The sequence below is a fragment of the Scyliorhinus torazame genome, chromosome 4, assembly GCF_047496885.1.
Source record: "Scyliorhinus torazame isolate Kashiwa2021f chromosome 4, sScyTor2.1, whole genome shotgun sequence".
Taxonomy (NCBI): Eukaryota; Metazoa; Chordata; class Chondrichthyes; order Carcharhiniformes; family Scyliorhinidae; genus Scyliorhinus; species Scyliorhinus torazame.
The window spans coordinates 118,630,106-118,654,329 of record NC_092710.1 but is presented as its reverse complement, the minus strand read 5'-3'; the positions used below and the strand labels follow the sequence as shown (position 1 = coordinate 118,654,329).

General features: G+C 48.1%; 1 protein-coding gene across 2 annotated transcripts in view; it reads right to left on the bottom strand.

The window, feature by feature from the left end:
* Window positions 1-24,224, bottom strand: part of slc17a5 (solute carrier family 17 member 5) — a 67,337-nt gene that overhangs the window by 9,227 nt on the left and 33,886 nt on the right. For both annotated transcript variants that reach the window (XM_072498552.1, XM_072498553.1), the window contains exons 6-8: window positions 23,067-23,185; window positions 19,128-19,286; window positions 3,829-3,961 (exon numbers count right to left, since the gene is read on the bottom strand). In XM_072498552.1, the coding sequence (XP_072354653.1) occupies window positions 3,829-3,961; window positions 19,128-19,286; window positions 23,067-23,185 (411 nt within the window). The remainder of the gene's footprint in view (window positions 1-3,828; window positions 3,962-19,127; window positions 19,287-23,066; window positions 23,186-24,224) is intronic.

The following is a 24,224-nucleotide window of genomic DNA, read 5'->3' as shown; positions in this document are numbered from 1 at the left end:
GCCCACACAAAGCTCATAATACTCTTGTCCACCTTCTTAAAAAAGGCCTTTGTAATCAGTACAGGGAGGCACTGGAACACAAAAAGAAACCTCGGAAGGACCACCATTTTAACCGCCTGCACCCTGCCCGCCAATGACAGGGGCGCCATGTCCCACCTCCTAAAGTCCTCTTCCATCTGCTCTACCAGTCGTGCCAAGTTAAGCTTATGCAAGGTTCCCCCGTTCCTGGCCACCTGGATCCCTAAATACCGGAAATCCCTTGTTACCCTCCTCAACGGTAAATCGTCTATTCCCATGCCCTGTTCCCCGGGGTGCATCACAAACAGTTCTCTTCCCCATATTCAATTTATATCCTGAAAATTCTCCAAACTCCGAGTGTCTGCATTATCTCAGGCATCCCCTCCACTGGGTCCGCGACATACAACAACAAATCATCCGCGTATAATGACACCCGATGCTCTTCTCCTCCTCCAAGTACCCCCCTCCACTTCCTAGAGCCCCTCAGCGCTATGGCCAGTGGCTCAATTGCCAACGCAAACAGTAACGGGGACAGGGGACATCCCTGTCTTGTACCCCTATATAGTCGGAAGTGGTCAGATCGTTGCCTATTTGTAATCACACTTACCACCGGGGCCCTGTACAGGAACTGAACCCATCGAATGAACCCCTCTCCAAATCCAAATCTCCTCAGTACTTCCCACAGGTAGTCCCACTCCACTATCAAATGCTTTCTCTGCATCCATCGCCACCACTATCTCCGCCTCCCCCTCCGGTGGAGGCATCATCATCACCCCCAGCAGCCTCCGTATATTAGCATTCAATTGCCTCCCTGTAACAAACCCCGTTTGATCATCATGCACCACCCCAGGGACACAGTCCTCTATCCTCGTCGCCATCACCTTGGCCAAAAGCTTTGCATCTACGTTCAAGAGGGAAATACGCCTGTATGACCCGCACTGCAGCGGGTCTTTGTCTCTTTTCAGGATCAGCGATATCGTCGCCTCCGACATCGTCGGGGGTAGTGTCCCCCTTTCCCTCCAGCACCGTGTTGAAGTCCCCCCCCTATTACCAACTTTCCCATCTCCAGGTCCGGGATGCGCCCCAACATACGCTTCATAAAGTTCACGTCATCCCAGTTCGGGGCATATACATTCACCAGCACCACCGCCTCACCTTGCAATCTGACACTCACCATCACGTATCTACCCCCACTGTCCGCCACTATGGTCTTCGCCTCAAACAATACCCGTTTCCCCACCAGTATTGCCACCCCTCTATTTTTCGCATCCAAGCCCGAGTGGAATACCTGTCCCACCCATCCTTTTCTTAATCTGACCTGATCTGCCAGTTTCAGGTGCGTCTCCTGAAGCATGGCCACGTCTGCCTTTAGCTTCTTTAGGTGCGCAAGTACCCTTGCCCTCTTAACCGGCCCATTCAACCCTCTCACGTTCCACGTGATCAACCGGGTTGGGGGGGCTCTTTACCCCCCCCCCCCCCCCCCCCTGTCGACTACCCATCCCCTTTTTTAGACCATCTCCTCACCCGGTTCCCACGCACCCGCTTATCCCCCCAACGGCGCCCTCCCGTCCCGACCATCCCATCCCGTAACAGCTCCCCCTTCCCCTTAGCAGCAGCAACCCAGTTAACCGCACCCCCCCCCCCCCCCCCCCCGCTAGATCCCTAGCTTAGTTGCTCCCCCCATATTGCTTCCGGAAGTCAGCAAACTCTGGCTGACCTCGGCTTCCCCCGTTTATCCTTAGGTGAGGCCCCTTCATTCCTGCGCCCCCTTTTCCCGCCACAATTTCCATAGCGCGGGAACAAAGCCCGCGCTTCCCTCTCGGCCCCGCCCCTGATGGCGCAGCTCCCTCGCTCCTTCCCCCTCCCCTTCCCCACCGGCGCCCACATTTCTTCGTGACCCCCCCTTCGAGGGGAAAGAAAATTTTCCCCCATCTGATTCACAGTCCCTTACCATCACCTCACTACTTCATTTCAAACACTCTTTCTCCAATCTAGTCCAACTTCTCCTCTTCAATAAATGTCCACGCCTCTTCTGCCGTCTCGAAGTAGTGGTGTTTACCCTGGTATGTAACCCACAGTCTTGCCGGCTGCAACATTCCGAACTTCACTTTCCTCTTGTGGAGCACCGCCTTGGCCCGATTGAAACTCGCCCTCCTTCTCGCCACCTCGGCACTCCAATCCTGATACACGCGGATCACCGCGTTCTCCCACCTGCTGCTCCGTGTCTTTTTCGCCCATCTCAGGACCATCTCCCTGTCCTTGTAGCGGTGGAACCTCACCACTATTGCTCGAGGTATTTCACCTGCCTTTGGTCTTCTCACGAGGACTCGATACGCTCCCTCCACTTCCAGGGGGCCCGTCTGGGCCTCAGCTCCCATTAAGGTATGAAGCATCGTGCTCACATACGCCCCAATGTCGGCTCCCTCTGCCCCTTCGGGAAGACCCAAGATTCTTAAGTTCTTCCTCCTCGAGCTATTTTCCAGGGCTTCCAGTCTCTCCATACACCTCTTGTGCAGTGCCTCGCTGCATCTCAGTCTTCACCACCAAGCCCTGTATCTCGTCCTCATTTTCGGCAGCTTTTGCCTTCACTCCATGGAGCTCCATCTCTTGGGTCTTCTGCGTCTCCTTTAACCCCTCAATCGCCTGCAGCATCGGCGCCAGCAGCTCCTTCTTGAGCTCCTCCACACATCGCCAGAGGAACTCCTGCTGTTCCAGGCCCCATACCAACTGGCCTCCCTCCACCGCCATCTTGCTTCTCACTTCCCTTCTTTGCCGCTGCTCCAGAGGATCCTCCGCAATCTAGCCACTATTATCTCTTCTGTCCATTCACATCCGGGGGGACTCCCTTCTATGTCGCCTCACAGTGGGTTTAGCCTTCGAAAATTGCCGTTGGGGCTCCAGATAAGAGCCCAAAAGTCCATTAAAACGGGAGGTGCCGAAACGTGCGACTTAGCTGGTCATCGCCGCACCCGGTGACCATGTATTTTCAATGCATCATTCCCACCTATGAACATCTCTTGATTCCTCTGTCCCCAAAATAAACTCAATTGCTGCAAACTAATTTATATTGTCCATTTCAAAAGTCTTCCTTTGTAGTTTATTCCACAGCTGTATAAACTCTGAAGTTTCAGCTGACTTCCCTTCCTATTCCTAGTCAATTCTGGCCACAAACCTGATAAGATAGGGCTTCAACAGTGACTTGTGCAGCAACGATATAGGCTTTTTCGATTTATACTCAAACTCTGCTAATGCTTATTCACTGTTTATTTTGTCTAAAAAGAAAACCACAGCCTAACTCTAGTCAATGATTTAATTTACACACAATAACCCCGAGAGCACTTTGTGGATTACTGTTCAATTTAGCAAAAGCTTCTTTATTTGATTCCTTCCTTCCAGAATTAAAGCTAAACATTGAATTGCACCTCCACCTAGTGGCTAATCATGTCAAAGATCCATCAAAATGCGCTCTCTTGTTCATTTACACTGCCTCCTATTTATATAGTGTACAAATTTTGAAGCATTGCCTGTTCTGTCCTATTTTAAACTAATTTTCTACAATCTTTCTACAAACCCATCTACCTCTCAACTTCATTTCTACTGTCTACAAGGTCAGTGAAGTCCTTTTTAATCAAAAACTTCCAGCGGTATAATAAATCAAATGTTAAACTTTTTTGCTTAATGCCATCTAGGTTTTTAGAAGTTCCAACAATTGTTAGATTTGCACTGTAAGAAACTTCCAGATCGGCTTTTAAAAATATCTTTCTTAGAATTATTTTCAGCCATAAAAAGTAAAAATTCAAATCACCTTACCTATTATGGTGCACATTTTACGAACAGCAGATGTAGTAAAATTATATTTTTTAATCAGGCAATCAGCAATCAACCCAGCACTGATCATCACCATCCAACAGAAGAGATATGGTAGGGCAGATAAAAAGCCATTCTACATAAAACACAGCAATTAGCTACATAGTAGTACAAAATTCTGCAGCACATTGAACACGAGTACGAGAATCTAACAAAAAATATTCTTTATCCACAGATATTGCAGAATTTGCCCATTGATGGACTTTCCCCACAAACAATCTTCCAAGCAAAGGTCAAATTTCTATCAAGTAAAAATTTACAATCATAACTCAAATTGCACTACTTAACCATAACGAGATGAAGGTGCTACATAAATTGTTGATGTAAATAATATCCAAGGCACTTCAAGAGCAAGAATCAAAATTTGTCATTGAGCCACGGATGTTGAATCAAGTGAGATATCTTTGCTTCTGAGCAGACCGTCGATGAAGAAAGCATACATGAAACTGGATATGGAACAGGATAAGGCAACAGTTTTTGGAAAGACAATGGACTTACAATTTACAGTCGGGACACTATTGTGTTCCATTACTGGCAAATAATATTTCAGGTGCAGTTGTTAAGGATGTGTTATTGGCAGCTGGAAATGGGACTTTAGCTGATAAAAAGTGTGTTGTACTAAAACTGCATAGGCAATTTGCAAATCTGTCTCCTCGGAGGCTGAAAAATTTATTAAAGGATGCAGGGGTAAGGGATGAAGACTATACTAAGCTGAGAGAACAGGTTAGTGATCGCTGTGAGGTTTGTAGGAAGTACAGAAGGACACCATCACGACCGATAGTAATCCTACCTTTAGCCAGGGATTTTAACGACATTGTGGCCATGGACCTTAAGATCTGGGAAAAAGCTAACAATATATTTATTTCGCATTTTGTAACCAGATTTAGTCAATCAACCATTGTACGAAGTAAAGAAGAGAGTAATCCTGGATCAAATTGTGGGAAAATGGTTAGGGACAGGAATGGGCCCACCGGTAAAATTCCTTACAGACAACGGGGGAGAATTTGCTAATGATGAGTTTAGGGATATGTGTGAAAACGTGAATACCAGTTATGAATACGGCTGCGGAAAGCCCATTTAGTAATGGTGTGAGTGAAAGAAATCATGCAGTAATAGATGACTTGCTCCAGAAAATTTTGGCAGATAGACCAAATTGCAAGTTAAATTCAGCCTTAGCATGGGCGGCACAAGCAAAGAATTTGTTGCAATTGATTGGGGGCTATAGTCCCCATCAATTAGTGTTTGGTAGAAATCCTAAAATTCCGTCCATTTTGGATAACCAGCCTCCAGCTTGGGAAGGGACTACAAATAGCTCTGCCTTTGCTGAGCATTTAAATGCATTACATAGCAGTAGAAAAGCTTTTTTGGAAGCAGAAGTCTCTGAAAGAATTCGCAGAGCTTTAAGGCATAATGTACAGCCATCAAATACCGTTTTTCAGCAAGGAGACACAAGAGAGACAATTTTAATGAATGGAAAGGCCCAGGGAAGATCATAGGCATAGATGGCAAAACAATTATTTTGCAACATGGCAATCAGACTGTTAGGGTACATTCATCAAGGATAATGGGTACAAATTACATATTTTAAAGTTTAGACAGAGCAGACAGACATGATGAGGAACCAGGGTCTGAACTATGAGGACCAGTTAACTGATATAGACAGGGTTTCTGTAGAGGAACACAATACTTCTGATGAATTAGAACAGGCCATTTGTCCGAAAGGGCAACTGCCAAAAGTTGGGACAAAAGTGACGTACTTGCCTGAAGGGTCTAGTCAATGGAAGATTGCAACTGTTATTAGTAGAGCAGGGAAGACCACTAGAAAGTATAAACACTGGTTGAATGTACAGCATACAGGGGAGGGCGATAAGACAATGGATTGGGAACACAAAGTTCAAAAATGGAGGGCACAGAAATGCAGTGCCAGTTCAGATAGTACATCGGATAGTGAACAGGTTCACAGGAAAAGGTCAAGAACTATTGAAAGTACATCCCATAGCAGAAGGGAAAGATCAAGCAGTAGCAGAACAGAACGAGATACCAGGCGGGATAGGGGACGTAGTTTGTCAAGGTCTCGGAACATGGGTAAGACTATGAATGCTACTAGGAGTAAAAGCCCACATGCACGAGAGATTTTGGTGGCCTACAATAAATTAGATGAAAAAGTTATCAAAGATGCCAAACAGCAAGAACTGCATAGTTGGAGTAAATTTGGGGTATACATGGAAGTACCGGATAGGGGACAAAGAGCTCTATCCCACAGATGGATTTGCACGGAAAAGGTTCTTCCGGATGGGGCTTGTGGCAAGGGGATTTGAAGAAAACTTAGAAGATCAGGATTTAAGGGTAGATTCACCCAAGGCAGGAAAGGTTATTTTAAAGATCTTCTTGGCTCTATTAGCCACAAAGGCATGGGAATGCAAATCTACAGATATAAAAGCTGCCTTTTTGCAGGGACATCAGCGTCAGAGACATTTTTCTCCGTCCTCCTAAAGAGGCAGCCAGCACAGAAGGGGTACTCTGGAAGTTGAACAAATGTGTATATGGATTAAATGATGCATCTAGCGTCTGGTATTTTTCGGTAAGGTCAGTTTTGTTAAGTTAGGCTGTTGCCAGTTGAAAGCAGATCCAGCAATGTTTTACTGGCACCATAAGGGAAATCTTTCTGACATCTTTATGATGCATGTCGATGATTTTTTGTGGGGTGGGACTAGTGATTTCAAAGCTATTGTAATCTCTGGGTTGAGGAAAGAATTCAGGGTTGGAAGTCAGGCTTCCGGTGTACTTAAATATATTGGACTGGAAATCGGACAGACTAAGTTAGGGGCAACTTTACGTCAGCAATCTTATTTGGAGAGCATCAGCCCAATAGCAATTAGTCGTAGTCGGGTTTTACAAAAAGTGGTTTCAAAGATGGAAAAAGAGCAACTGCGAAGTTTAATTGAGCAACTGAATTGGTTAGGTAGACAGACTAGACCGGACGTTAGTTTTGATGTCTTAGAGTTGAGTACATAAATGAATGATCCTAAAGTGTAAGAATAATGAGGGCAAATAAAGCGTTGGTCAAACTAAAAATGCAGGATTGTATTTTGAGGTTCCCGGTTTTAGGTGATCTTAGGCACTTGAAACTCATAGTTTATAGTGATGCGTCCTATGCAAATTTATGTGATGGGGTTTCAACCGGAGGAGGTTTTATAATTTTTCTTTTGGGGAACAACGGTAAATGTTGTCCTCTTGTGTGGGAAACAAAGAAAATAAGGAGAGTGGTCAAAAGCACTCGGAGTGTCACATTGACAATAAACCCTGTGGGAAAATGTGCACTCTACAAAAAGTGTCAATGAGAAAAGGCTAAGGATAGACAGAGAGGAGATAGCAAAAATTAAATGGGTCGACAGTATCAATCAATTGTCCGACTGTTTAACGAAAAGGGTTAGTTCACAGAAACTTTTGGATATTGTTAATGAAGGGCGCCTGTTTCTGTGACTGTTTTTGTTTTCCTTTCAAATAAAAGAGGAGGGGAAATTGCGGGTGTTTTTTGAGTTACTTGAAATTTTGTTTTCACCAAATTATTTTTTTCTCCAAGGAAGGGGAGACTGTTAAGGAATGGGTTAAGAAACATTCCAATTAGATGTTTCATTGATCCAATAGTTGGCACTGATATGTAAAGAAGCTTTGAGGCATGTGATGTGAGATAGCGTGTGGTGCTCAGTGTGTTCTAAGAAAAATAAAGGTGTTTGGGAAAAGGAGATCACTTGACTCTTTACTCAACAGCAGCTAGAGGCTAACATGCTTGGCTAACCAATCTCTCAATATGCCCTGCATATTCTTTAGAATTGGGCCACAAAGAACACATTGCCTCCTCCTAATCCTTCTGCCAAAATATATCACCTTACAATACTCTTAATTAAGGATAGATTCAACCTTCTACTTGTACCCCATTCTGCTAGTTTATCCATGCTCCGTTGTAGTTCATTGGCAGAACCTAGAACGGATTTTTAAACATGAAAAGCTAAAAACAGTGGCGATCCAAAGATACTTAAGGGTCCACGTAGACGGATTATTATGCATAGATTAAAATGCCATGGACAGACACAGACAAATTTAAAAATGACTAATGCAAAGCTGAGATATATATATCCAAAAGGTCAGACTACAAGAGTAGAAGTTGTACTACAACTACATAAAGCTGTGATTAGACCAGGGTTTTTCAAAGTGTGGGTCGCGACCCCCGGGTGGGTGCGAATGATTGGTCACAGCATTTCAGCCCATGAGGCTGTCAGCATTCTGGAGTAGCATCGCTCAGGAGTATCCAGTATTGAGTAAAACAAGCATTTTGTTGCTATTGCACATCATGGTGCAACAAGGTTGGATTTTCCGTTTTCACAAAGATGAAGATGGCCCAAAGGAACTGGCTGAAATCTGCACCTGACATGCTCATTGCCCTCACCTCCAGTGAATCTGATGAGATTGTGAGGACCAAGTAGGCTCCCCTATTGCATTAAAGTGAAGCCAATATGGCGTGTGTTGTGCAGGTCAGCCATATTTGAAATGCTGTTTGCCAAATGTTTAAAGGTGCTTCGGAGGGAGATGACGTCTTCGCTTGAAGAGTGGGCGCAGGAGGCACTTGGCCCAATAAAGGTGGCATTGACAAAGACGTTGGTCGAGGTGCGGGAGAAGGGGAGAAAATGAAGGGGGTGTAACAGGTTGAGGGAGACAAAATTTGAGGATCATGGGTCGGCCCAAGGGGGTGGAGGGCGTGAGACCAGAGTAATTTGCGAAGATTTTCTCCGAGTTGATGGGAGAGGGGGAAGAGCCTTCCCTCTATGAGCTGGACAGGCCGCATCAGTGGCTCCAGTTGAAGCTTAAAACAAATGAGCCACCAAGGGCAGTCATAGTCTGCTTCCACAGCTACCACGTGAAGGAGAAGGTTTTGAGCTGGGCGAAGCAGAGGCGGGATGTGAAGTGGGAAGGCATTGGTATATGCATATACCAAAATCTGACAGCAGTTGGCGAGGACGCCTTTGGATGGGTGAAGGCGGGTTTGTATGGCAGTGGAGTGAGGTTCAGAATGGTCTCCCCAGCGAAACTGAGAGTGACTCACAATTCAAAGGACTTTTACTTTGAGATGGCGGAGGTGATCGTTAAGACTGAAGGACTGGGACTGTGATGAGAATTGGGATTTGGACTTTGTTGGGAATGTCTTTCTTAGTTATTTTCCTTGGATTGGGGTATTGCTTGTGTCTCTTAAAGGGGGGGGGTTTACAATTGTTCTTGTTTCTCCTTATGGGTGCGTTCTTTTTCTCTTGGTTTGGGAGATGAGAGTTGTTGGGCATGAGGGGCCGGGTTATTGAGGATGGGGTGGGGAGGCGGTGGGCTCTGGCAGGGGTCACTGCGCTAGCAAACGAAGTTTAGTTAGTGATCAGGAGTGTGGTGGGGGGAGGGGATCGATACTGGGTGAGGTGTTTGCAAGAGGAAGTGGATGGGGGCATTCTGGGAGGGAATGGGTCGACAGTAACAAAATGATGGGGCGGGACCGGCTGAATGTCAGAATGGTGACATGGAACGTGAGGGGGTTAGGAGGACTGGTGAAGAGTGTGAGAGTTCTTGCGCATCGGAGGGGTTTGAAGCTGATGTGATGCTGCAAGAAACCCATCTGAGGGTGAAAGACAGATGAGGCTTAGGAAGGGTTTGACGAGTCAGATGTTTCATTCGGGGTGCGATAGTGGAGCTTGGTGGGGAGTGGGGGATTTTGGTAGGGAAGCAGGTGAGGTTCCAGATGAGAAGTAGTGGTGAACTGGGGGGGGGGGGGGGGGGGGTGCAGTACATGATCGTAACATGTGCGCTGGAGGGAAGGTACGTGGAATTGGTAAGCATATATGCCCCCAATTGGGATGAGCAAGGGTTCGCGAAGAGAATGTTGGCTGCCATTCGAATCTGGAAACCCATGAGTTGATTTTGGGAGGGGGAGGTTTTCCCGGTGCACAAGGTGTTCTCAAGGACTGATTTTTTAGTAGTGGAGTTGCTGTTGGAGTTAAGAGAGTACAGTACTCAGCATTTGTGATCTCGGATCACACTCGCACTGGATGGATGTGGTACTGAAGGGGGCAGTCCAGATGCCAGGGTGGAGGAGGATGTAGGGTTGTTGGTGAATGGGAGCTTCTGTGTCAAGATAGGGAATGTGATTGTGGGGTTCAATTGCACGGGTGAGGTTTTGCCATCGGTGGTTTGAGAGGCTCTGAAGGCAGTGGTGAGGGGGGAGGTGACTTTGTTTAAGGCTAAGGTGGATAGGGAAAAGAGGGTGGAACGCCAACGGTTGATAGAGATTTTGGAAGTGGATGGGAGGTATACAGGGGACCTGGATCCGGGGCTCCTGGCCAAGGAGAAGGTTCAACCTGCTATCCATGGGGAAGGCAGTTTGTCAGTTGAGAAGGACAAGGGGGTGCTGTTTAGGAGTATGGGGAGGAATCGGGTCGTATGTTGGCAGGTCAGCTCGCAGGCAGGCTGCAGCGAGGAAGATAGTTCGGGTTTGGGATAGGACGGGGGAGTTGGTGGTGGCTCCGGAGCAGATTAACAAGATATTTGAGGAGTTTTATAGCGACTTATATAAGTTGGAGTCACCAGAGGATGAGCAGGAGATGAGGGAGCTCCTGGGCAGGTTAGAGTGCCCGAGGTTGGGTGAAGTGGAGAAGGCGGGGCAGGAGGAAGTGAAGGTGGCTATCAGGAAGATGCAGACCGGGGAAGGCGGCGGGACCGGATGAGTTTCCGGTTGAATTTTACAAAAGATTTAAGGAGAAGCTGGTACCGTTGTTGGTGGAAATGTTCTAAATAAAAAAATAATCTTTATTGCCACAAGTAGGCTTTCATTAACACTGCAATGAAGTTACTGTGAAAATCCCCTAGACGCGATGGTCAAGGAGGTCTTGCTGAAAACGATGGGACTGGCTTCCATTTCATTGCTGCCTAAGAAGGATAAGGACCCGGTAAAGTGTGGGTCGTACAGGCCCATATCTCTGCTGAATGTGGACGCCAGGATATTGCCGTTAAGGCTAGAGGGGTGCCTTCCGAGGGTGATTGGGGAGGATCAGTCGGGTTCGCTTAAGGCCAAGCAGTTGTCATCAAATATGAGGTGGCTGCTGAATGTGGTGCTTTCTCTGGCAGAGGGAAGGTAGTTGGAGGTGGTGGTGGCATTAGATGCAGAGAAGGCGTTTGGTTTGGTGGAATGGAGGTATTTGATGGAATTGTTGGAGAAATTTGGGATTGGGCCAAAGTTTGTGGCAGAGGTGCAGTTGCTTAAGGAACTGATGGCGAGCATGCGCAGGAAAGATATGAATTCAGGGCATTTTGCATTGCACCGGGGAACAAGGTAGGGGTGCTCCATGTCCCCCCTTCTGTTTGCATTGGCTATAAAGCCCTTGACCATTGCGCTGAGGATATTTTGGAGCCGGGCTCCTCGGTGGGGGACATAATGGGCTTGTTTCAAAGATTTGAGACGTTCTCTGGATATATGCTGAATTTGGGGAAAAGGGAGGACTTTTTGGACAATTAGGGAAATCACGGGTTTGAGTCAGGGTGAAGGAGACGGAGGAGGTGGGGGTGGGGTGATTGCAAGGTTCCGGGGATGGGAGGAAAAGAGGATTAGGGAAATGAAGGATCTGTTGCGCGGAGAGTGGTTTGCGAGCTTGGAGGAGCTGAATGAGAAGTTTGGATTGGTGCGGAGGCGTGGTTTCCGGTACATTCAGGCGCGGGACTTTGAGAGGTTGGTCATCCCGACCTACCCAATAGCACCTGCCTCTTCGTTGTTGAAGGGGTTGATGCCAGCGGTGGGGGGGATCTTCTCAACGATTTACGGGAGCATTTTGGAGGAGGATAAGTTGCCTGTGGTGGATTTTAAGGCTAATTGGGAGGAAGTGCTGTGGCGACGCTGGAGGAGGGATTGTGGTGCGATGTGCTCTGGAGGGTGAATGCCTCAACTTTGTGCGCGCTGATACAGCTGAAGGTGGTGTTCGGGGAGCACTTGACAAAGTCAAGGATGAGCTGGCTTTTCGAGGGGGTGGAGGATGTCTGCGAGCAATGTGGAAGGGGCCCTGCGAACCATGTACATATGTTTTTGTTCTGTCCGAAGTTAGAAAGGTTTTGGAGGGGTTTTCAGCACCATTTCAGGGGTTCTGCATGTTGAAGTGGAGCTATTCGGGTGCTGGACTGACCGGAGTTACAGACGGGCCAGGGGTTGATGTTTTAGCCTACGCCTCGCTGATTGCTCACAGGTGGGTCTGATTGGGGTGGATGCCAGCTTCGGCACAACATCATGGGCCGAAGGGCCTGTTCTGTGCTGTATTTTCTACGTTCTATGTTCCACCCTGTGCCTGGGAGTGCAGGGGGGATCTGCTGGAGTTAAGCCCTGGATAAAGAGTCATTTGCTCTAAGGAGAGAGAGTGATGGGTTCTACAATAGTTGGGGTCTGTTCATTTTGCATTTTGGACAGTTGGTTGCCATTGATTGCTGAGATAGGGATGGGGGGAGGGAGGGGAGAGTTATGGGTGGATGAGTGGGGGTTTTAATGTATTGGGTGGGTTTTGTTACTTTTGTAAATTGTAAAAATGTTTAAAATTTGGAATAAAAATACTTTATAAAAAAAAAAAATTATTTGGCAGCATTCCGTCCACGAGACAATAATTTACATCTTAGTGTCAACTCTATTAAACAAGACTGGTGTGGCTCAGAGATCCCATTCTGGGACTTCCGGTTGCGGCTATGCGGAGCTAAGTCGCACATTCGGCGGCTCCTGCAAAAACGGACTTTTGGGCTTTTTTCAGGGCCCCCAAAGGCACTTTTTCGACGTTTCCCAGTGTGGAAAGGAGTCTACAGCAGTTCCCAGTCAGTATATGGCTTCAACTAGGAGCGGGGCGACAAAAAAGGTGGTGGTGGACCCGAAGAAGGTGCGAGGGAAGGAGGACAAAATGGCGGCGGGCGGAGACCAGGCAGCGTGGAGGCAGTGGGCGGAGGAGCAGCAGGAGGGCATCCAGCGCTGCTTCAGAGAGATTAAAACGGACCTGCTAGAGCCGATGACGGCGTCTATTGATAAGCTGCTGGAGACACAGACGGCCCAGGGAGTGGCGATCCGCAAGGCTCGACAAAAGATCTCTGACAATGAGGACGCGATCTTAGGCCTGGCAGTAAAGGTGGAGGCACACGAGACGCTCCACAAGAAATGGCAGGAGCGGTTTGAGGAGATGGAGAATTGGTCGAGGCGGAAGAATCTGCGGATTCTGGGCTTCCCGGAGGGGCTGGAGGGGCCGGACGTGGGGGCCTATGTGGTCACCATGTTGAACTCGCTGATGGGAGCGGGGTCCTTGCAGAGGCACCTGGAGCTGGAAGAGGCCCATAGAGTGCTGGCAAGGAGGCCCAAGGCCAACGAGCCTCCGCGGGCGGTGCTGGTGAGGTTCCATCGGTTCACTGATCGGGAGTGTGTGCTCAGGTGGGCCAAGAAGGAGAGGAGCAGCAGGTGGGAGAACGCGGAGGTTCGGATACATCAGGACTGGAGTGCGGAGGTGGCGAAGAGGAGGGCCGGGTACAATCGAGCGAAGGCGGTGCTGCACAGGAAGGGGTGAAGTTTGGCATGCTGCAGCCGGCGCGACTGTGGGTTACCTACAAGGACCGGCGCCATTATTTTGAGTCTCCGGAGGAGGCATGGGCCTTTGTTCAGGCCGAGAAGTTGGACACAGATTGAGGGTCGGGACGGGCGATTGGGGACTGCGGTGGATATGCAATGTTTATTTTTGCTTCGAGTGGGGGGCCTTTGTATTGCTCCGGGTTTCTTTTCTTTGTGTTTTTTCTCTTTTGGGTCAGTGAGGGTGGCTCGGGCGGGTTGGGCACTGTCTTGGTTGGGTTGGTTGGGGGGGCTCTTGGAGGTGAGATGGGGCCCCGCAGGGGAGGGGGAGGCCGGAGTCAGGGATGAGGGGACCGGGCCTGTAAAGGAGCTACGTCAGTGGCGGCGTGGCCTGGTGAATGGAAAACGCGGGCTTCTTCCCACGCTTAAGACTGGAGGGGGTGGGGCAGCGAGGGTTGTTTCCCACGCTTAGAACAGAAGGGGGAGGGGGAGAGCTTATGGATGGGGACGGGAGAGGAGGGTGTGCCACACAATGGGAGGAGTCGATGGAGAGGCGGGAGTGGCCGGGGTCAGCAGGAGTCAGCTGAGTTGCAGAAGTGCAATGGGGGGGGGGGGGGGAGGAATCAGCTAGGATGGGTCCTAGCCGGGGGGGTGGGGATCGAGTTGCTGGCTGCTATGGTCAAGGAGGAGCTGGAGCGAGTGGGGGGGGGGGGTTCGAGACGGGGGTATGCGGCTGTGGGAACGGGCCGGGTGTGGGGTGCGGACACGTGGCTGGCCGAGGAGGGGGTCATGGCTAGTCGGCGGGGGAGGGGGAAGAGTAGCCCCCTGATCAGGCTGATAACCTGGAATGTAAGGGGACTGAATGGGCCGGTTAAGCGGGTCCGCGTGTTCGCGCACCTGAAGGGGCTCAAGGTGGATGTGGTTATGCTTCAGGAGACACACCTGAAGGTGGCAGACCAGGTAAGATTGAGGAAAGGGTGGGTAGGTCAGGTGTTTCACTCGGGACTGGATGCCAAAAATCGAGGGGCTGTAATCTTGGTGGGAAAGAAAGTGTGGTTTGAGGCGTCGAGCATTATGGCAGATAAAGGCGGTAGGTACATAATGGTAAGTGGTAAGTTGCAGGGAGAGAGGGTGGTACTGGTCAATGTGTATGCCCCGAACTGGGACGATGCAGGTTTTATGCGGCGTATGTTGGGTCGGATCCCAGACTTGGGAAGTGGGGGGCCTGATAATGGGGGGGGGGGGGGGGGGGGAGATTTTAACACGGTGCTGGATCCGGCACTGGATCGCTCCAGGTCTAGGACGGGTAGGAAGCCGACGGCTGCTAGAGTGCTGAGGGGGTTTATGGACCAGATGGGAGGGGTGGACCCTTGGAGATTTGCAAGGCCGGGGGCTAGGGAATTTTCATTCTTCTCATATGTCCATAAGGCTTATTCCAGAATCGACTTTTTCATCTTGAGTAGGGCGCTGATAGCGAGAGAAGAAGATACTGAGTATTCGGCATTAGCCATTTCGGACCACACCCCGCATTGGGTGGACTTGGAGATGGGGGAGGAGAGGGACCAGCGCCCGCTGTGGCGCTTGGAGGTGGGGCTGTTGGCGGACGAGGAGGTGAACGAGCAGGTCCGAGGAAGTATAGAGAGGTACTTGGAGACCAACGACAACGGGGAGGTCCGAGTGGGGACGGTACGGGAGGCACTGAAGGCGGTGGTCAGGGGAGAGCTGATCTCCATTAGGGCCCACAAGGAGCGGAGGGAGCGGGGGGAGAGGGAGAGGCTGGTGGGGGAGATGGTGAGGGTAGACAGGAGGTATGCGGAGGAGCCCGAGGAAGGATGGTTGAGGAAGAGGCGTAACCTCCAGGCCGAATTCGACCTGTTGCCCACCAGGAAGGCGGAGGTGCAGTGGAGGAAGGCCCAGGGGGCGATTTACGAGTATGGGGAAAAGGCATGCCGGATGCTGGCGCATCAGCTTCGGAAGCGGGACGCAGCGAGGGAGATCGGGGGAGTTAAGGACAGGGGAGGGAGTGTGGTGCAGAGTGGAGTTGGCATCAATGGGGTCTTCAGGGACTTCTACGAGGAATTGTACCAATCTGAGCCCCCACGGGAGGAGGGAGGGATGGGCCGCTTCCTAGACCAATTCAGGTTTCCAAAGGTGGAAGAGGGATTGTGGTGGTATGTATTAGGGGTAATACGGTACACCATGAATGCAGAGGAGCTATTGGAGGACAGATGCTGGATCCCGATTGGATCCGCCGCCTACTGGGCTCCACTAAGATAGGCGGGGTATAAGAACCTGGGTTTAATCCCCGCAGCTGCATTCTGTGACTGAGGTGCTGGGGGAACGATTCTGAACAAGTCTGGTCAATAAAGCCTCGATTGAAGTTCTTTACGTCTCGCCTCGTGTGTGATCAATGGTGCTACAGGGACTGGCGGCGGGGTTGGGGGCCCCGATTGGGCTGGAGGAGCTGATCAAAGGGATAGGAAGCATGCAGGCGGGGAAGGCACCGGGGCCGGACGGTTTCCCGGTTGAATTTTATAAAAAATATATGGACTTGTTGGGCCCGTTGTTAGTTAGGACCTTCAATGAGGCAAGGGGGGGGGGGGGTTGCCCCCGACGATGTCCCGGGCACTGACCTCCTTGATCCTGAAGCGAGACAAGGATCCCCTGCAGTGTGGGTCTTACAGACCGATCTCCTTGCTAAATGTAGATGCCAAGGTGCTGGCAAAGGTCTTAGCCATGAGGATTGAGGATTGTCTGCCGCAGATCATTCATGAAGACCAGACAGGGTTTGTGAAGGGGAGGCAGTTGAACGCGAATGTGCAGAGGCTTTTGAACGTTATCATGATGCCGGCGAGGGAGGGGGAGGCGGAGATAGTGGTGGCGATGGACGCTGAGAAAGCCTTCGATAGGGTAGAGTGGGGGTACCTGTGGGAGGTGCTGAAGAGGTTCGGGTTTGGGGAGGGGTTTGGCTGGTGGGTTAGGCTGTTGTAGGAGTTCCCGATGGCGAGTGTGGCCACAAACAGGAGGAGGTCAGAGTACTTTCGGTTGCACCAAGGGACGAGACAGGGGTGTCCACTGTCCCCCCTGCTCTTTGCACTGGCGATTGAACCTGGCTATGGCACTAAGAGAATCGAGGAACTGGAGGGGGTTGGTGCGGGGTGTGGAGGAGCATAGGGTGTCACTTTATGCGGACGACCTGCTGCTGTATGTGGCGGACCCGGTGGGAGGAATGCCTGTGGTAATGAGGATTATTAGGGAATTTGGGGACTTTTCGGGGTACAAGCTCAACATGGGGAAGAGCGAGCTGTTTGTAGTTCATCCAGGTGACCAGGAGAGGGGGATTGGCGAGCTCCCACTAAAAAAGGCAGAGAGGAGCTTTAGGTATTTGGGAGTCCAGGTGGCCAGGAGCTGGGGGGGGGGCCCTGCATAGGCTTAATTTTACAAGGCTGGTGGAGCAGTTGGAGGAGGAGTTCAAGAGGTGGGACGCATTGCTGCTGTCCCTGGCGGGTAGGGTGCAGTCAATCAAAATGACGGTGCTCCCAAGGTTTTTGTTCCTGTTCCAGTGCCTCCCGTGTTTATCCCAAAGGCTTTTTTTAGGCGGGTTAACAGGAGTGTAATGGGGTTTGTGTGGGCGCGAGGGACTCCGAGGGTGAGAAGGGTGTTTCTGGAGCGGAGTAGAGATAGGGGGGGCGACTGGCGCTGCCCAACCTCTGTGGATACTACTGGGCCGTCAATGCGACGATGGTGCGCAAGTGGGTGATGGAGGGGGAGGGGGCTGCATGGAAGAGGCTCGAGACGGCGTCTTGTGTGGGTACGGGTCTGGGGGCGCTGGCAGCGGCGCCGCTGCCGCTCCCTCCAAGGAGGTATACCACGAGCCCAGTGGTGGTGGTGGCTGTCACAATTTCGGGGCAGCAGGGGGGGGGGGGGGGGGGCCTCAGCAGGGACTACATTACAGGGGAACCACCGGTTCGCCCCGGGAAGAACAGGTGGAGGGTTTGCGGGGTGGCACAGGGCAGGTATACGAAAGTTGGGGGACCTGTTTGTGGACGGGAAGTTCGCGAGCCTGGGTGAGCTGGAGGAGAAGTACGGGCTCCCCCCCGGGGAACACCTTCAGGTACTTGCAGGTAAGGGCGTTTGCCAGACGGCAGGTGGTGGAATTCCCGCGGCTACGACCACACACAGTACAGGACAGGGTGCTCTCGGGGGGTGGGTGGGAGTGGGGAAGATCTCGGAAATTTACCAGGTGATGCAGGAAGAGGAGGCCTCAGTGGTGGAGGTAAAAGGTAAGTGGGAGGAGGAGTTGGGAGAGGAAATTGAGGAAGGAACGTGGGCAGATGCCATGGGGAGGGTGAACTCTTCCTCATCGTGCGCGAGGCTCAGCCTCATACAGTTTAAGGTGCTGCACAGGGCACACATGACCGGGACAAGGATGAGTTGGTTTTTTGGGGGTGAGGACAGGTGTGTTAGATGCTCAGGGAGCCCAGCAAACCACACCCATATGTTCTGGGCTTGCCCAGCGCTGGAGGAATTTTGGAAGGGCGTAGCGAGGACGGTGTCGAGGGTGGTAGGATCCAGGGCCAAACCGGGCTGGGGGCTCGCAATATTTGGGGTGGCAGAGGAGCCGGTGGTGCAGGAGGAGAAAGAGGCTGGTATTCTGGCCTTTGCGTCCCTGGTAGCCCGGCGAAGGATTCTTCTTCAGTGGAAGGATGCGAGGCCCCCAGGCGTGGAATCCTGGATCAATGATATGACGGGGTTTATTAAGTTGGAGTGTGAGAAATTCGCCTTGAGAGGGTCGGTACAAGGGTTCTTTAGGCGGTGGCAACCGTTCTTAGACTTCCTGGCAGAGCGGTAGACACTGGTCAATGGCAGCAGCAACTCGGGCGGGGGGGGTCACTTTATATCTTTTTTTGTTTGTCATTTCCACTGGAGGGTCTGAGGGGGTGTATATACTTGTTGTATTAAGTCGGGGTGTAAATGTTAATTTATTATTTATGTACAGGGGAGGGGGGCGGGGTATGGAGGGTTGTTTTTCGGGACTGTGTTTTGTACTTAACCCTGTTGGGTTTCTTTTTCATTTTGTTACTGATATTTTATGAAAACCTTTAATAAAAAAAAAATTTTTTTTAAAAGAGATCCCATTCTGACATGACAGCCCCTGCCTTCCTGCCCATTCACTGCAGGTGAAGACCGTGAACTGCAAAGGTACAGGATTCACTGGCCTCTCTCTTCTCTTCTCTGTCAACTGGATACTGGGCAGTAAAAGTGACCTTCGGGTACATGAGGTCCACTTACAAGTGATTGTACACACCAAAGAACTCATCTGGCGCAAAACCTGAAAACCTACGATGGAGAACTGCAAATACTGAAAGCTTATGATTTTAGGCTAAATTGGCATTGGAATGATTTAGTCAAACGTGAGGTTAATTACTGGCAGTGAAATGAGTACTGATGGATTTTAGTGACAGCATGGTGTAAAAATCATTTAACAAAACCAATATTTGATACATGTTGCAAGATTTTTCAAAGTACAGCATAACTTAGCCAGGGATAGGACATGCTTTCATTGTTTGCACCAAATTTAGCAAAAAAAACTAGGCACACTGCATTTAAGCCGTAATAATCTGTTCAGATTTACCTCTTTAATGTCAAATTGTAGAACTTCTTGCATGTATGTTGGCAGGAGTGTTAATAACGTATAAAATGTCCAATTGTAGCAAAAATGAGGAACGATTATAGCCCAGAGCGGCAAAGATTTCCATAGAGATCTCCAGGGCACATAATTCTTAACAGAATGCTACAGAAGTAAAACAAAACAAAATTGAAAGAGGTATTAAAATTGAAGGAGTAAATCACCTAAATGCTATTTACATGCACACGGTAACATTGCAACTAGAAGTGCTACAACGATCTAGAACTGAATGTTATTCTTGACTATTTCCTGATCCTTTGTGCTAGATTTATACAATGCTGGTTATTATTTAAAAAAAATATTGCTTTGTGTTTCAACACAGGAATAAAAAACAGCTCGGAGAGAACAGCTGAATAGAAACAATTTCCCCCACTTCATGAAAGGAACATGAGACTAAGTTCAGTCTTAGCAAGATTGTCTAATTACTAATTAATGACAAAATATTCTTTGGCCTGTGTCTTTTAGTTTTGGGATCAATATCTGGCAAATGCTTTCAAAGGAAGGAACACACCATCAGCCATAATGTAGAGGCAGCTTCATCGGAAATATATATCAAGTATCTTGAAAAATTGTCCAGGTGTGTCCTGAAAACAAAAAGCCAATCCAGTCCAACTTGGCCAATCACCACCATATCAGCCTATTCCAATAATGGAAGGAATTATCGACAGTGCTATCAGGCAGCACTCATTCACCAATAATCTGCTCACTGATGCCAAGTTTAAGACCAGTCATCCAGACACTGTTACAAACAAAAGAGCCGAATTCCACAGCAACCACTGACATTAAGCCAAACACAAAGCAAGATTATGGAGTCATAGGAATTAGTAGACGTAGGCAATTCAGCCCAGAGAGCCTGCTCCGCTATTCAATCAGATCATGGCTAATCTCTTCCTGGTCTCAAATCCACCTCCCCATATCCCTTGAACCCATTTTTAAAAAAAATCCGAAATATATCTATCACCTTCCTGAAACCATTTAATGACTCCGATTCCATCGCACAATGGGCAGCATGATCCACACTCTGCGAGAAGTAGTTCCTCTTCATTTCAGTTCTAAATCTACCGCCTCTCAACCTATATCTGTGACCTCCCTGTCTAGGTTTCCCCACAAGGGGGAACATTTGGCCTGCATTTACTTGAACAATCCCTTTTAGTATTTTATACATCTCAATCAGATCCTCTCATTCTTCTAAATTCCAGCGAGTATAAGCCCAAACTGCTCAATTTCGCCTCATTGATTAATTCTTTCATCCCCAGAATCCATCTGATGAACTATCTCCAATGCCACCATATCGTTCCTCAAATAAAGAGACCACAATTGGACACAATACTCCAGATGTGGTCTCACCAACACCCTTTACAATTGCAGCAACACTTCTCTACTTTTATATCCAGCCCTTTTGCAATAAACGCAAACATTCCATTTGCCTTTTTAATTACATGCTGTACCTGCACACCGACTTTGTGATTCATGAACAAAGACACCCAGATCCCTCTGCCCAGACGCATTTTTAATCTGCTTTCCATTTAGATAATAATTTGCTTTTCTATTTTTTTTGGCCAAAATGGATAACCTCACACTTATCCACATTAAACTCCATCTGCCAAATTTTGGCCCAATCTCCTGGCCTATCTATATCCATCTATACAATTTTGATCTCCTCTTCACTGCCTGCTTTCCGACCTATATTAGTATGATCTGCAAATTTTGCTATGTTACACTGTCCCTGCTTGTAGATCATTTCTATAGATTGTAAACAATTAAGCAGCACCTCGCTAGTTACAGTTCGCCAGCGAGAAAAGGACCCATTTATCCCAACCCTCAGCTTTCTGTCAGTCAATCAATCCTCAATCTAATCTAGTACTCTACCCCCCATTCCCTGCGATCTCACTTTCTGGATCAGTCTTTTATGCAGCACCTTTTCCAATAAACAGAGTCCCAGGACATCACTATAGGAGCTTCTCAGGGCAGAATCATCATCCTAACGATCTTTAGCAGTGTGGTCAAAACTTTACCTAGTAATCTCCTCCAGTCCCACCTCTTTGAATAAGGTTTTGGTCATCTGACCTAACATCTACTTATGGGGCTCTGTGATCGTTTTTTTTAATTTAGAGTACCCAATTCTTTTTTTGCCCCAAATAAGGGGCAATTTAGCCTGGCCAATTCACCTACCCTGAACATCTTTTGGGGTGAGACCAATGCAGACACGGGGAGAATGTGCAAACTCCACGCGGACAGTGACCCGGCGCCGTGAGGCAGTAGTGCACGTTTTGTTTTACATGCCTTGTGATGTTTTATTATGAATATAAGTTATTATTGTTACTATTGTCAAATTTTCCTATCAACATCCTGGAGTTGCCATTGACCAGAAACATAACTGGATGTGCCATGTAAATGCTGTGACTACTAGAGTAAGTCAGAAATCTACAACAAATGACTCATCTCCTAATTCCCAAAAGCCTCTTCAGGATCTACAAGTGAAGAGTGTGATGGGAGTACTTTCCACTTGATGAGCACAGGAGCACAACACTCAATTCAGCTCAACATCCAGGACAAAATGGCCCATTTACCATCTTAAACGACATCCTGAGGCAGCAAAGCACACTACCAATGTTGCTCTTAAGCAACCCACCAACAAATCCTTGCTAAGACATCCTAAACCTGTGACGTTCCATCACCTGAGAAGGGTAACAGGTGCATGGCAGCATCACCACCATCAACCTCCTCTCCATGCCACAGGCAACTAAAGAGCATATACCCATCATTGTTGCTGGGTCAAAATCCTGGAACTCCCTAATACACTATGGGACTTCATTTATCAGGCAGCAGTTCTAGAAAGCAGTTCAAGGGAAACTAGGAATGATTAATAATTGTGTGTGTGCGTGTGCGCGCATGCACGTTTGCATATGTATCGATAAATTACAAACATAGAATATGTAATCAAACAGAATAATGGAATGCTGAAGGATACTGGAATTCAGAGATAAGGAAGTAATGTTTCAGTTGTACAGAACCTTGCTAAAATTACACCTGCAGCACTATGATAGGCTTTAGACGCTGCAAACGGAGATATTAAATGATTTGATAGGGTAGATACAGAAACTGTTTCTTCTGGTGGGAGAATCCAAAACAATAGGACATAATATTAAAATTGGAGCTAGACTATCGAGATGCGATTGTCAGGAAATACATTTTACAAAAGATAGTGGCAATTTCCCTCGCAAAACTCTCTGAAAATTGCATCAATTGAAACTTAAGACGGAAAACAATAGATTTTTGTTCAGTAAAGGTATCAAGGGATATAGAACAAAGGCAGGTCAACAGAGTTCATGTAAAGGTTACCTATGATCTAACTGAATGGTGCAATAGGCATCAAGGACCAGGTTGTCTACTCCTGCTGCTGTGTTCTATATAGTTGAAAGTTTGGACTGTACTGTCTTTATACATTTTTAAAATAGAACTGAATAATTTTCCTATTTCGGGATAGGTGCACAAAGCTCTAAGCTGCTGACAAAGAATTAAATGATTTGATAGCTTTAGGGCGGCACGATGGCACAGTGATTAGCACTGCTGTCTCACAGCTCCGGGGACCAGGGTTCAATTCCAGCCTCGAGTGACTGTCTGCGTGGGTTTCCTCCCACAGTACAAAGATGTACTGATTAGGTGGATTGGCTACGCTAAATTGCCCTTTAAGTTAGATGGGGTACTGGGTTACGGGGACAGAATGGAGGCATGGGCTTAAGTAGGGTTCTCTTTCAAGGGCTGGTGTATACTCGATGGGCCGAATGGCCTCCTTCTGTACTGTAAATTCTATGATTTAAGGTAAAGTTTTGAACCATATGCTCAGCTTGTGTCAATTATGCCAAATGGCAGGAAATGTCCTACCTGGCCATGAAGTGAAGAAATTATATATGCTCGTTCAGCATTAGATATAGTTGGGTGGGTTTCTGGTGTGTTACTCGCCAACAAGAACCATAATAGGCACCAGGCCACACCAAATACACCTGATGAACAAAAAACAAGCCATTAAAATGTATAACAGTAGGAGACTTATAGACCAAAACAATTTGTTAATATGTTACACACACACACGTCATTTTTTCCACCATATTCACATTTCTAACAGAAATTTCTAATGGCCTAGATTTTATAGTAGTATTGGCAGGGAAATTATTTGCATTTGTTGTCATTATTCCACTGAAGCTGTCCAGGGGTCCATAAAAATTCAGAATAATGTGGAAATCTAGAGTCAGTTCTTCTACGTTTCTTCAGAGGGTAACTGTTGAGACATCCCCAGACCGCAATCAATAGAAAATCTTGAGAGTAGATGAGAATTTCAACTCTTATACTGTTCGCTTTACTGTGAAAATCTTTTGGGGGGGGGGGGGGGGGGGGGGGCAATGGCACCTTGTTAAATGAGGTGTAACTAGGTTTTTAAACAACGTTCTAAGTTTATTACTACGCCTTATCACCCTCTCTGATCCTGAAAAGCGAATTCAATATCAGTGAATGTCAACTTTCTCCATTCTAAGGATATATTTCAACTAAAAATAAACATTTAAAAAAACGTTTGCTTTATTTTAGCTTCAACCTTAATCCAATCAATCATTACTTTCGCTATCTGAAAGTTTCATTTAAAAAGTGAATTTTTTTAAATAAACTTCAGTTTGCTTAAATTTATAATGGAAATATAAATATAAAGCTGGTGGGTTTGCAGGGTATAATTCTGTCCTTACACTTTGGATTACTAAAGTGGAGAAAAGTGGGGCTGGTTAAGGCGAGGGATTTGCACCTGGAAGAAGGGTTTGCCAGTATAGATGAAGGAGAGGATAGAGCTCCCGAGAGGAAGTGAGTTTAGGTACCTCCAGGTAAGAGACTTCACAAGGAAGGTTTGGAAAGAGTTCCTCAGGTTGCCGAGGTACACGCGACTGTTGCTTCCGGATGTGGAAGGGCGGGTAGGATCGAAGACACATACAGGAGGCTTAGAGAACAGGGAGTTGAGCGGATGGTGAAGATTAAGGAGAAGTGGGAAGGGAAGCTGGT